At 38.8% G+C, this 14,409-nt stretch overlaps 1 protein-coding gene across 1 annotated transcript; it reads left to right on the top strand.

Annotated features, from left to right (window-relative positions):
* The first annotated feature begins 826 nt into the window (after positions 1-826).
* Positions 827-11,279, top strand: LOC131335860 (homeobox protein knotted-1-like 6). Its single transcript, XM_058371409.1, has 5 exons — positions 827-1,461; positions 1,897-2,019; positions 2,192-2,327; positions 9,881-10,119; positions 11,030-11,279. The coding sequence occupies exons 1-5, from the start codon at positions 1,141-1,143 to the stop codon at positions 11,186-11,188; spliced, it is 978 nt and encodes a 325-aa protein (XP_058227392.1). The 5' UTR covers positions 827-1,140; the 3' UTR covers positions 11,189-11,279.
* Positions 11,280-14,409: the final 3,130 nt, after the last annotated feature.

Consider the following 14,409-nt stretch of genomic DNA (forward strand, 5'->3'; position numbering starts at 1 on the left):
CTCAGGAGAGACTAGCACAGCAACCCACCGCCATGACCTCCCACTTAAATCATGGTTTGCCTCTAGAGAGAATCGAATTCTGTTATGTTATAAACACATGTTCGCCCGTGCCATGTTGATAAGGTAAAGCCAGTTATTTTGAGCGCTGCATTTGGAATTTCTTCTATTTTTCCAAATCTAGAATTGATTTTATGTTATGTTTTTAATGGTGAAAATAAAAGTTGGAAAAATTAATTTGTGTTTTCTGAAAATGGATGAAACCCAATTAAGAAATTAGTGAATATTCCCTTGAAGGTTCTTATTTTAAGTACTTATTTTTTGAATTAAATGTGGTGTATCATGTGAGAACGATTTATTTCGTAAAAGTAAAAAATAAGTACTTAAAAAATAAGAATTTTAAATGAACGAGACCTAAATATGCTTTATTTTTGTTTCTGTATTTTTGTTTCCTTTCATATACTAAAAATGATTATTCTAACCTCCGCTCAAATAATGTAGGATAATAGTTATTATGTGCAGTGATATTCGAGAAAGATGTTTGATATTTGTGGAAGTATATTAATATTCGTAAAATATGCATTAATATCCAAGCATGTTTGTAATTATGTGCATATTATTCTCCTCCTAGCAAAACTAATATTTCTTCCGTTCCAATTCAATAGTCTCTATTTTTGCACTCCATTTTTTACTGCAGAGAAAATCAGTTTCATTTTTTATCTACCTTTGCAAATACTCTACTCCACAACAGTTTCTTCTCAAGTAGGGACTACGCGCGTAAGAAAAAGCGAACACGGTGTGAAGGTTATGTATTGTTGCCTCTCTCTCTCTCTCTCTCTCTCTCTCTCTCTCTCTCTCTCATCATCATCGCCATCATCATCACTGTAGTCTATTTCTCTCTCTTTCATCACTGTAGTCTAGGGGGGCTCAACTGGCTGCTACTCAGAGCTTCTCCTTGTTTGTACGCTAAATTCACACCCTCCAACACCTTACTCTCACTCCCCTTCTGTTCCTCCATTTTCAGTTCTCCTTCTCCCCCGGACCCCCCCCCCCTCCTCATAACAAATAAACAAGCAAAACCACCCAGCACAACACACGCTTTCAAACGAATCTCTCTCTCTCTCTCTCTCTCCCCCTCTCCGAATGGACGACGATGATTCTAATTACGGCCTCCACTCCACCCCCTCCGATTACTCCGACCACCGTCCTCCTCCCCCTCCAATGCCGACGCCGGACCAACTGCTGTCCCCGTTGAATTACCAGGCCTTCGCCTCTCCCTTGTTCGGATCATCATCATCATCGGACTACATCTTCTCCGCTTCTTCGGCACTCGCTCATGTCGATCCTTCAACGGTACTGTCCCAAATTCAACCCGAAGACGCCGTCTCCGCCTCCATCAGAGCCAAAATCTCCGCCCATCCTCTCTACCCCAAACTGCTCCAAGCTTTCATCGATTGCCAGAAGGTGAACAAAGCTAATCCAACAGACGGCCGTGTTTCAGTTTCACGATTCTTCTTCCTCTCTTCTTCTCTATCCTCTTTTCCCCCTCCCTCTAAACGTGTAGAGGTACATGTACGTATACACGTACGTTATGTATGTGTATCTCTCTGTCTGTATCTACGTCTAGTAGTTATTAATAGCCGTTTTCAACGCAGATACAGTAACGTTTTGCATCAAGGCTTGACCATTTTTTTCTTTTAGCACTCTCTTCTGATAAATACCCTGGACTACACGCGCCATTTAGGGTTAACGTCCGTTGAGTGGCCTTTCGTAACTTAGGATCTGTTTGATGCTTTCATCTGTATATCAGAATACTATGGATGAATTTTGTTGCTAGTTGTTAATTACCGAGGCTTTGATTGGATGACTCGTTGATGATATGACTGGGTTTTTTTTTAGGTCGGAGCCCCACCCGAGACGGCGAGTTTATTAGACGAAATCCGCCGGGAAAACGATCAGTGTTGGAGATCAACCGCCGTTACGACTTGCTTTGGTGCCGATCCTGAGCTCGACGAGTTCATGGTCTCTCTCTCTCTCTCTCTCTCTCTCTCTCTATATATATATATATGTGTGTGTGTGTGTGTGTGTGTGTGTGTGTGTGTCAATTTTATGTTATCTAGTTGATTCTAATGGCTTATTAATCTCTCTTTTTGTTTTTATACTCGCTTCCGTGCTATTATATGTGCTTTCGAAGGAGACTTACTGCGATGTAATGATCAAGTACAAGTCCGATCTGGCGAAGCCTTTCGACGAAGCGACTACCTTCTTGAACAGCGTAGAGGCACAGCTCACCGGTCTTTGCGGGGGTGCATCTGGAAGCTATGTTTCCGGTCTCTCTCTCTCTCTCTCTCTCTCTCTAATATAGTACATCGTAGATGCATCTGCATACCTTGATATGATTGGATTGGATCGGATTTGTTTTGATTTCTTTACTCATGAGTTTCTCGAGTCTTGTGCTTTGCGTGATTCATCTTCTCGCAGACTCGTCACTTTGTGCTGTAAGTTGCGTTGCTTTTGTGGTAAGTCAGATCAAGGTTTGTTTCTTTGATCGACTGCTGGATCAAGGGTTGTTTAGAAGCATCATCATCACATGGACAGTTCCCGAGGAGCGCACTTTAGAACTTAAGCCAGCTCGGTGGATTTTAGCAAAACGGACTTGGAGTAGAACCCAGCGTATTTTAGCATAACTAATAACCTGGACCACAGCCTATTTTAGCAAAACGAATTTGTATTGGAAGTTTGGAACATTTGGGTTCTAGTGGTAAACAGATATAGAGAGTAGATTTGGGGAAGTACGTACGAAACAAGTTCAGAAGAAAACCCTAGAATGAAAAGAGACCCACCCACAGGTTTGAAAACGACTTGTGTATGGCTCATAGTTTGAGGGATTATATTATGCATTTCTATTTCATCTCCATGCCCTATCTGTTTTCCTTAGAGACATTACAGTAACTCGTTATTTGAGTACACTAAAATTGATGCCCTTGAGTGCATGACACCCAATGAGCAAAACCTAAACCTAAGCATTAATTTTGGTTGTAAATTTGAGGAGGACAAAATGGCCTTCCAACATTTGAGTGCCTGAATCAAGTAAAAATTTAAGCAATATTGCCGAGCAAAAAAAAAAAAAAATTTAAGCAATATCTGAGTTTGGTATAGGTTTGAGTCAAGGAGTGGATTTTAATTTAGGTTTTTTTTTCCCCCTTAGTTTTGGATTTGAGTATAATTGATTTAGAGACGATAACCTTCTCAACAAGCCCTATGAGATGAAAAATTTAGAGTATTTCATATGGTTGTGGAGACAACACTTTTCTGATATCGTCTAAAAAAAATACGGACATGAGTGTGTATGGTGTGTCTTATAAATCTAACATGTAAATTATAGAAGAAGCATACTAAGCTCTTAGTAATATAATCAGCCTGTTTCATATTATTGGGTATTGAGAAGGATTCATTCAAAAAGTTAATTCTTTATCAGATACTAGCCAAAAAGAAAATTTAATGTTTAAAGTACGATCGATTTAGAGACATCCATTTACGATTAATATAACTTCTTATATATGAATGATCTTCTAAAGTAGCTTTACAAAATGAACTGTTTCAATTCAAGTTGGAACTAGTATATAAGCCAGTGTAAAAGTAATCCGAGCAAAAGCTGATAAAAAAAAAAAGAAGAAGTTATCTGAGCGAAACCAACTTTTTTTTTTTATGGTATTATAATCTTTAGTTTTTGTTGGATTTTATGTCCCAAGTAGTTAACGGATTGTTAACCTCGTTGCTGCGTTAGTAAATTGGATAATATTAAATGCCTTGTTTTCTTTACAATTCAAAAAAAAAAAAATTCAAAAAATTCCCCCTACTTACAACATTTCTCTCTTTATCTCTCTCCACTTATTACCTCTACTATTTTTCAAAAAAATTTTCAAACACCAATCCAAACGTAGCAATAATCATTCAGATAGTTGAGGGACTACATGAGTTCAATTGGTAGTTGAGGGAGGTTTTAAAATCTTTTGGACTAGTTTGGGGATGAAAGAGATAATTACATGAGCGTTTTACTTTACAATGAAAGGTTCATGAAAATTTATATAATTTTGAAACGTATTTGTTTGCAAAGGTGTTATTTGTATAGAGTTATGTAGGAATAAAAGCTTTGGTTTCTTTCTAGTTTCTGTTGTTTGTTCTCAAGGTGTATCTATACATGACTAAGTTAATTGGAATGAGGAAACTCTTACCATCATAGGTAGCATGATTTGACATGTCAAAGCAACTCCAACCTTTGATTTAAATTTAGAGAGGTCAATTTTTTTTTAAGGGTGGTGTGACAATTTGACACTAATAATATTCTTCCTCCACCATGGTATGAAATTTGCTCTTATAGGATATAAAAAAACCCCAAAACGCAATTTTTGATATTCCAGAAAGCCAATTTTGCATTTGACACTTGATGCCAATTTTGAAGCAAATTGGTTGTTGTCAAATCCATGTAGGCTTTGACTTTGATTTGAAGGTAACATGGAGACTGGAGAGGCTTGTGATTTCCATTTTGACAATTGGAGCTCTACATAAGATTTGACGCCTCCCATTGGAGATGCTCACAAGTTATTTGTCACGAGCTACATTTGAACATTATGATCATGATTCATGAGGAAAGAGGTTGTAAAATTATGTGAGACTTTCTTACTTAGTTTTGGGCCTAACTTTGTATGGTCAAAAATGTATATGACCTTCCAAGCAATTACCTTTCCAGGAAATCTAATTACCATTAGTAGAAACAAAGCCTTTATAATGCCATAGACAAAGCTTAGATCAGCACAAATTTCTGTATCCATCATATCTTTAGCTAAAAAGCTCTAGTATAGTGTCTTTTAAACTTTTGGTTACAATATCTTTGTTTACTACAGCCCCAATAGGTGGGCTGCAAGTGTATTGATACTTACACTATGAAGATGATCAGTCATTTCAATTGCTGTTTGCGTGGATGCTTACCATTTTCAGGGCTTTACTGATTCACTATAGTGATACTTTTTTTTTTTTTTGAATGGCAATTCACTGTTATAATTCTGAGACAGTTATAGTAAAGTTGTCGATTGAACTTGGGGGCAATCATTTTCTTCGAATAATGCCGATAGTTCGGTGTAAACCCAACCCAATTTACATCTCCCTAATCCCTAATAATGGAAACTAACTGGGCATGCTTTTAGATATGTACCATTTCACATATGTTACATGGACTGGGAACGATTATCAGCCGTGCTAGGTGTCCAAGTATCATACCTTCTTGAACTAACGCACAAGATATTTGTATGTGTCCAAAATTGAGTACGGGCACGGGGACACATCCTGATCTCTTATTTGATCTCCTATGTTGCAGGCCTTGCTTGGATGCAATCCTTTAGAAATGTTCTTGAAACGAAATGGGCTGGGGAACCAATATGAAAATTTAAGTTTGTTATCCATTTGAAAGGCTCGAGATATATGTATGTGTATATATCTAGCTAATGTAAGCTTATTTTACTACAAACGCCCTAAAATATTATAGAATTCAAGTGTCTAAATATGTCACCCTTACCCATGTTATATCTGTGGGACACGGATGGTGCTGGTAAGATAGAAGAGTCCATGTAACATTGCCCGTGACTGTGAACTTATGGAAATTGTACCTCGTCCAGGAAAACACGGATGAGATATTCAGTTATATTCTACTGTCGGATTGAATTAGAAAATTGATTGTTCTTCATTATTTCCTTGTGTACAACATTTTTGTTTCTTTATCAGTTCTTGTAGTTACATGTATATAATCAAGGTTTGGCATAAGTTGCGCGTTCTTGTGTCGGAGGTTTTAGTGAATGAAGTTTTTGATCGTTTGATAAAGCTACATCATTCGATGCAGCCCTATAAGTGTATACATGAAATAGTCTTAACTCATGACACGGAAAACTTAAAAGTAGAGAACTTGGTTGCATGAAATAGTCTTAACGCATGACACGGAAAGCTTAAAGTAGAAAACTTAGTTACATGATGCGGGAGCGGGAGTAGGTGCGGGGAAGTGAGAGGATATAGAAGATACCAGGGTTGGGAGTGTCTATGAAGGCGTGTGTCCATAGGAATATCTGAATATCTATACCTATACATGTTCATATAAGATTTATTATTTTCTTTGTTCGTCCTACTATATATGTCAAGTGGTAATTGTTGTCTACGACTATATTTTTGGTAATATTGATTCCGTATGCAAAGATTATGTTTATACAATTGTGAAAATGTTAATTTGTATTTCCTCCTATCTAGTGTCTTAGTGTTCCTACATATTTTCAATTGCCCGGTAGCTCTTCTTCTGTTTCTTGTAAGAAAGATTCTATTCTAGTCAGAAGTGCGCTCCTTTCTCGATGAGAGCGAGGTTTTGCGGGAGTGGGGTACATTTGCCATCCCGATAGGAGGATCCTGCTACTGAAGGTAGAAGAGTAGGTGTATTGGTAGTTTTATTTCAGAAATCAATATTGAGGAATATAGGATTTTGTTATGTTCCACCTCATTAAGTCTTGGTCCTCCTTGTTCTTTGTTTTATTGTTATTTTTTGGTTTCTGAGTGATGAAAGTGCATTAACTAAAGAAAGAATGAAAATAATACACAACAAAGTTGGCCACTTTTTAGCAACTTGTTGTACTAGAACTGATTTGTTTAACAATTGTGGTGGCAATTGTCTTCCAGAGTATCTGGTTGTGTTACTTAAATGTAGTTTACACCTTTCCATTAGATTATGAGTTGTAGCTAGTGCATGCGGTGGGGGGGAGACAAAAAACTATTATACCTGGGGACGGTGATCAATTTGCTGACATCCAAACTGGAAAAAGCACTGTTAATTATTTGTTTCGTCAGGAAAAGAACTCATTGGAACTTGTTGTATATATGGTTTCAAGTCTTTAAAGTTACACCTGACTACCTGAGTGAAAGCAAATCGCTTTTCTCCGTAATCACGTTTGTCATCGAGGTAGATTCCCAAACCACAAGTTTAAAATCAAACACGTGTACAGTAGAATCGAATACCAAGAGTCAGGATTCGAAACTATGGTGTTTGCACGTGGTGTTGTTGGGATATCTTCCTTTGACATTCAGTACTTGGTTCCTAATTTGTTGGTTGCTTGTTGTTCTCCTGCTTTTAAGACTTGATAAATGCATGAACAATATAAGTAATCTTTTATTTCTGAGAACATTGTCCTTGATACTGATGGAGTTTGTCAGTGAAAGTTTAGTTTAATAATATTTACATGCTGTAGAGTGTACGGACTTACAAATGTAGTATGACATTAGGTTAAACTAATCATCAGTTTGAAAGAAAGTGCTGTATCATGTGCTGTTTCTACTACCCCACTATTTGGAGATCTGGACATTTGCTTTTGAATTGGGAGCCTTGGATATGGAGACTAGTAATTTGATATATATTTTATGCATTAAAAATGTAGTTCAAACTTAAAAGGAGTAGATCGTACCCGAGGCCAACTCTTAAGTGTTTCTGTATCTAGTCGTTACGCTCGCGGGACCACTCTGAAGTGTTAACACTTGAGTGTTAACACTGAAGAGATAGCCGGGCCGGCCTCCTAAGCCTAATTCCTGAAAGTTATCAAGGTTCAATTGGAAGGCAACGGACTATAGCTTTTATTGGTTTCCTTCTGGCTTTGCTTTGTTGTCTGGTTGCTAAATATTGTTGTGATGTTTCTACACTTGAAGGTCATTGGCTTTTTGTAAATATAATTGTATGTCCAAATCATATCGTCTCTGTGGATACACTTAGAAATATAAACAACAAAGTAATTCCTCGTAAAGATACATTGTAACCATAAAACTGGATCTGCAAGTGGCTCTCAGGGTCTTCAACACTTCTCAAGTCTTGCAGGTTCGCTCCATGTATAGATGTTTTGTGTGCCCAAGTTAACCTTCACCATAGGTCCAATGATTGGTTGGTGTAGAGTCCATAACTAGAAACAAGACTTTGAAAATGCATCAAATTGGTGGCTGATAAGAATGAACTTAATACTCCTTTTGTCCCTTTTTAAGTATCCACTATGGTTCTGCATGCCATTTTCAATGGCTTATATTTCTCGACGTATATTATGTTTTATGTTTTTTAAATCATTGTCTTATAGAAATAATTGAGATTTATCAAACAAGATCCATATTGCATATTTTAAGCAATATACATTGAGAGATATAGGCAATTGAAAATGACACGCAGAATTGCAGTGGACATTTAAGAAGGGACGGAGGGTAATCAATGTATGGAAAGGGGTCCTCTTGTTTAAGTTCTTTAGATTGGGGAACAACGCTTGTGGATAATGAAGGTTGGTGAATGTGTTCAATCAGCAAACCTTATTCAACTGGTGTATTGTAACCAGATTTGGTGGTTCAGTTTCAGGAGAGCTGTAGAAACTTTATATCGAATCCAAGAGCTTAAGTTATTAAGTGGAGAGGTCTCAACCTTGTGTTAAATTATCACCCATTCAATTCCCAAGAAACATGGGATTGATTGCTTCATAAGCCAATGACTTTAGGTGAAATGTGGGTGCTTAAAACATCAAAGAAGTAGTTTTTTTTTGAAAACTTGATTACAAAATAGTATGTCATTTTTACAATGTAAGAAATAATAGGAAAGTTTATTTTCTGACCTAGTAACTATGTGTCCCATGAATATGCGAGGGCTAATGTTTGTTGGTACTAATTTGTTAGGAATGTCTGAATATGAGGCCGTCCATGTTATTATTGTAGGTGACACAAGTGTAGAAATGGAAGTGGCTTATTGCATTTTACAGATCAGTTTGCCAGGGTTCCTAATATTGACTGTTATGTATCGTATCAGTGATTACTGATTATGGAATGGGATTTTGGGCATCCAATACCTTTGTACCAGCTGATACTGTCCAATATCAGCTGATAACTGGCCGTAAGAACATCACCGGCAGATACCCTGATACCATGATTAGAACCCCAGTCCTGTTCCTCGTCTTATGGTCCAACAAACCTGATATTTATAATAACCTCAAGGACACTGAGTGAGACAAAATAAACTTGAGACATGGTACTTTCATTACTTCGATTTAACTGAGTCACAATGGTGTAAGAAGGCACTGTAACATATTAGACTGAAGCTGCAGCAAACAAAGTATGCATCAATCAAACATCAAGATCTGATTTTTCAGAAGCATCCATCAAGACCTGCTTGGCGCATGCCTTCTTTATTTGATTTGTTAGTGTTGGGGGCAGTGCTAAAGGAAACCTGTCTGAGAAAAGTGATCTTCACTAATCATATATTTGGTTTTTGAATATTTGCAGCTGGGAAAAAGTAAGTAGAAAACTAAAAAACATTAGACGGTCATTTTCAGATGACTCTTTTGGAAAAGAATCTGAAACATTACTAAGCCTCCATCAAAGTTGGCTACATTTCTTCGCAATTTGGATTTCCTTTTGTTGTCTAGACTTTTTACAATGGTTTGTACGACGAAGTAGAAAGAAGTGCTAGGATTTGCTGTTGACTCCATCTTACGAATTTACAGGGAAATAGAGTGATTGTTATACCTTATTTTATTGTGAACAGGGGGTTGGCTGGTAATTCTTTGATAAGTGACGCTGCACTGGCCCTGACTGGGTTTGTGTTAATTTACGTACATTGCCCCTTATCTTTGTTAATTTGGAGCAAATGGCCAAAGATTGGCCTTTGACTTTCTTTTCCTTGTTTTGGATTTTGGATCTTACCTTGACTGTGTTGAAAGTTCCAGTTAGTGATTTCTATGCTGGTGTGTCCAAGATTTCGTTTTGTGTCTGGTTAGTTTTGGTTTAAGTTGTGAATTTGGCAATGGAATGTATAACTCTTGCTCGATATGGTTAACAGATGAAACTGCTTGGTCATCTGAGGATGATTTTAGTGCGGGAGATACGGGGATTCATGAATGTAACCAGAAAAGTGAAGATCGCGAGCTCAAGGATAAACTCTTGCATAAATACAGTGGCTATATTACTTCCCTGAAGCATGAATTTTCCAAAAAGACGAAGAAAGGGAAACTTCCCCGAGAAGCAAGGCAAATGTTGCTTGATTGGTGGACCATGCACTACAAATGGCCATACCCAACGGTAGTAGTATCTTCGAATCATTGCATCTTAGAGTCTCGTAAATTATACATCACCCTTGATATTAGATTTTGGATATTTATCAAGTTTGTTAGTGCATTGTGTCCACGGGTTAGGGCATCCACATTGGCTTTTTCAGTGGAGCATTTAGTGCCAGATGGTAAAACTTCATGGTGCAAACTACGAAGTGTGGAATTAGTCCTCCAATGGAGATGCTAGTGCCCCTGTTTGATAGAAACTTTTCTGTTATATGGTAAAACGGTCACCAACTGTCGAGACGGGTTTTTCTTTGCATCTCCGCATGCAGAAGGGTCCTTCACTTAATGCACTTTCCGTCGGTGCACATCATTGTTTGTTTGTAAATAAAGCAATTAAGCTTGTTTGGCGAGGGCTATTTGCTTATTAATGTGCTCTGTAAGCAATGAAGCAGTTGGTTCTGAGCGATTTTTGCTTATAATTGGCATTGCTTATTGCTTGTTTGTAAGAAAAAGCAAGCAAGCAATGCGAACCAAATGGTATTTGGTCCACTCAAGCAACCACATGCTGGTGAATTAGACACTGGGCGCACAAAATTAGGCTCCACTTTTGCCCATGTACACTTTGACGACGAATGCCTGAAATCACAATTTTACTTCTCCACACAGCTTATTAAAAAGTCATTGGCACGTGAAAGTCTCCTATCCTATGTAACGGGTGTATCTCTCCCAGTGTGACCACTGCATTGCGAGAGGAGGGGGATATATGCCCGTCACATGAAATATACCCCCTCCATTGCCCACATTGTTGTGGTTGAACATTTTTCTTAGAAATTCCGGCCTAAATATTGTTTTCCATAACTTCTTTTTGTTGTTTCTGGGTTCAGCGCGAATTTTGTCATGTTTGGGATCTTAGATTGCTTTTCATCGTCACGCAGGAAGCGGACAAGGTTGCTCTGGCCGAGTTAACAGGCCTAGACCAGAAACAAATAAACAACTGGTTCATAAACCAACGGAAACGCCACTGGAAGCCATCGGAGAACATGCAATTTGCTGTTATGGACAGTCTTTATGGGCCATTTTTCATTAGGGATTGAGGTGGGCTTGCTTTTTCCCACTTTGCTTTTTTGTTTATTCTCAGACCTGACCTTCTGCTGACAATGGAAATATGCCTTAACCTGCCTCTTATTTTATTTTGCTAATTTCGACTCTCACAATTCGAATAGTGAAAACCTATATCCTCTCTGTTAACTTATTATCACAAGGTATCGGGTACGAATGGTTAGGGATCGGAAAAGAGGTATTGTACATTCATTGGAACTCATTTGCCCGGATATATCCTTATATTCTCGTACCAAGCCTGTCCTCAACGGCGCGTTTGATTTCAGGATTAATTTAGGGAAGATAGAAGAAGGTGATATTATTTATGGGGGGATAAAATGGGTATGTGGGGTTCATGGGAATTGGGATTATGTGTAGCATGAGATTAGTTAGTTGTCCTACATTGCTGTCCCCTTATAGCACGCGTATTGGGCCAATTCGGGCCGTCCATGCTTGGCAATGGATGGCTCAAATTGCATAGTCGAACAGATCTCGGCTGTCTATTGTTGTTCCGCTGAGATGTAATCTGAGCCGTCCATTGTCAAGCATGGACAGCCCAAATCGGCCCAACATGCATTGTCCCACGCATCCTGGATTCAGTTGAACTTGGGGTGATGTTATGAAAAGGGGATGATTATCTTTTGCCTTTGGATGGAGAGTTAGCCCAATCCGAGAGGGGGTCTAACTAATACGACGGATAGCTTAGTCTGCGATACAGGGACTATGCAACCCTGTTCGTTATATCTAACACCCTCCTTAATGCGCAACCCTATCTTGTGCGTGGAGATGCAAATTTTCATAGATACAAGGAAACAAAATAAGAAACGGAGAAACAAAATGCAAACAGGGAACAAAGGTAGACAAAAAGACTTTTTGCAACTAGAGCTAGCTCTGGTATCTTGTTAAGTTACTGGTAGTTCCATAAATTTAAGCTATTAGAAAATGGGCCCAACAATATATATTAAACTATCTAACACCAATGACTTGTCTGACGATGCCCGGAATCGTCATTGCCTTCCTTCGGCATATGAAAATATACCCACCCCCTTCAAAGAATGTGGTGGCTGCTATCCTGTCATTGCCGCTCGAGGACCACAGCCTGCAGCCACTGTTGTGAGTAATCGAAGTACTTGCCACCACCAGTGGCCTCATCATCACGTAGCCGTGGCTCAAACCCGGTCTCTTGGTCAGTCCCAGGGTTCAGGTCATCATGGCTATTTTCAGGGCCTGTTTGGATGTGGGAAAAGAATTGGGGTATTAGTTATGAAGGGGGATAAGATAGTAGAAGGTATTATTTAAGAAGAGTGGGCTTACAATGATGTGACTTTTATAGAAGGGAGATTAAATAGTAATTGGTTTGAATGAGGTATTAGAGAAAGATGATTAAATAATATTTGGTTTTGATAGGAGGTAAATTGGGAGTATAAAGAATGGTGTATGATGTAAAAAGCCATTAATTGACTATTTTGCTATTGTGCAGTGTTAAGTTAGATTAAATATATAATTACGAAGTTCAACTTCAATTAATTTTTTCATTTACAAATAATTAATTATGAATTAGTTAACTAATATAATAATTATATAAAATAATTAAAATATTAAGATTCTGTTTTTTTAAGTTGTTTACTAAGTTAATGTTATATTTTATTAAAATGTTTAATTAAACAGAATTTTTATGTTTTTTTTAAAAACCTAATTTTATTGAAATGTGTGTGAATTGAAAGGGTTGTATCGAACACATTGGTACACGAGGGCACACATGCACATAATAAATTCCTTAGTTCTTTTTATTTTTCTTCTTGTTGCTGGAAAAGTGAGAGAGAGAGAGAACGGAAGAAGAAGAAACCCAGTTCACGTTCAGAGCTTCCCGATCATCGCCGGAGACCGTCACCGGCTCCTCGCCGTCGTCATGGTAACCCCAACCCCCCCCACCCCCAATAGATGTGCATGTGTGTGATGGGTGGCTGGGGGTGGCAGAAGGGGGATAACGAGGGGCGCCCCCCCGCACCCCAATAGATGTGCATGTGTGTGATGGGTGGCTGGGGGTGGCAGAAAGGGGATAACGAAGGGTGAAATCGTCACATTTGGAGGGGGATTGAGGGGGATAAATTTTGGGCATCTCAAACCCCAGCCGAAACTAAGACCCCCCAAAGCCCTCTTTTTTGGTCTTACAAATGAAGGGGGATTAAGGAATACCCACACATTTTGGGTTCCCAAGCCAGGGCTAAGAGATGGCCCTACGTCTTATTCAGGGGTATAAAGGAATACCCCTTTTGTTGCCGGCATCCAAACGAGCCTTCAAGGACTTGGACTTGGTCTCACCTCCACGGCTTCTATTAGAGAATGAGAGAAAATAAAGAAATCTTAATCCTTGAACTCATTCTTCAACGTACACAGGAAGATCAAATATGTACATGAAGATGAAAACAATGTAGTGAATATGCCACCCATGCATAAAAACCCTTTGGGTAAGCAAAGGTTGGTGGGGGCTGTAAAAATTGCGTAGTGCTACAGGTACCGACGGGGTCGGTATCGAAATCGTAGGGACGGCCGCGCCGGGCCGTCTTCGGCCACCGGACGGCCGATCCGAGCCGTCCAAAAATTCTTAAAAAAAAAACGAGTGGGCCTACGCGGGAATCAACGGCATCCGAGGTGTGTAAGGTGCTTGATCCGAGCACCCTTTTTTCGTGTATATATGTATATTCGTCCGGTGGCCGGAGACGGCCAGGCGCGGCCGTCCCTACGATTTTGGTACCGACGGGCATTTCCGGTAAAAATTAGTCCTGTGGTGCGCGTAAGTTGGCCCGGAGACACTCTGCGTTACCAAAATAACAATGTAGTGAATACGTAGAATGGGGACAATGTCTTTGTAGTTGGGATAAGATGATAGGAGGTAGCAGGATTCGAGTGACGGGTGGGCGAGCATTATACTACGGAGTACTACCAAACATAGGTGGACACAATATTGCGCATGCATAGCTACTCTAAACATAAAAGCATCCACTATGGATGGGTTAAATGGTAGGTTGGAGTAAATTAGTGCAACATGTTAAATTTTTAGATAGTAATTGGATATTTTTAACATGCATTGGATATGTTAGTATATGCGATAATTCTAGCAAGTGATTAAGTGTTTGTTAATTTTGGCCAACCTTCTGGCCATCCAGGGTGGACCCCCAACAAACTAAAACTTATTTTAATTTTTTAAGTATGTAAT

This window comes from Rhododendron vialii, chromosome 8a (genome assembly GCF_030253575.1).
Source record: "Rhododendron vialii isolate Sample 1 chromosome 8a, ASM3025357v1".
NCBI classification, from domain to species: Eukaryota; Viridiplantae; Streptophyta; class Magnoliopsida; order Ericales; family Ericaceae; genus Rhododendron; species Rhododendron vialii.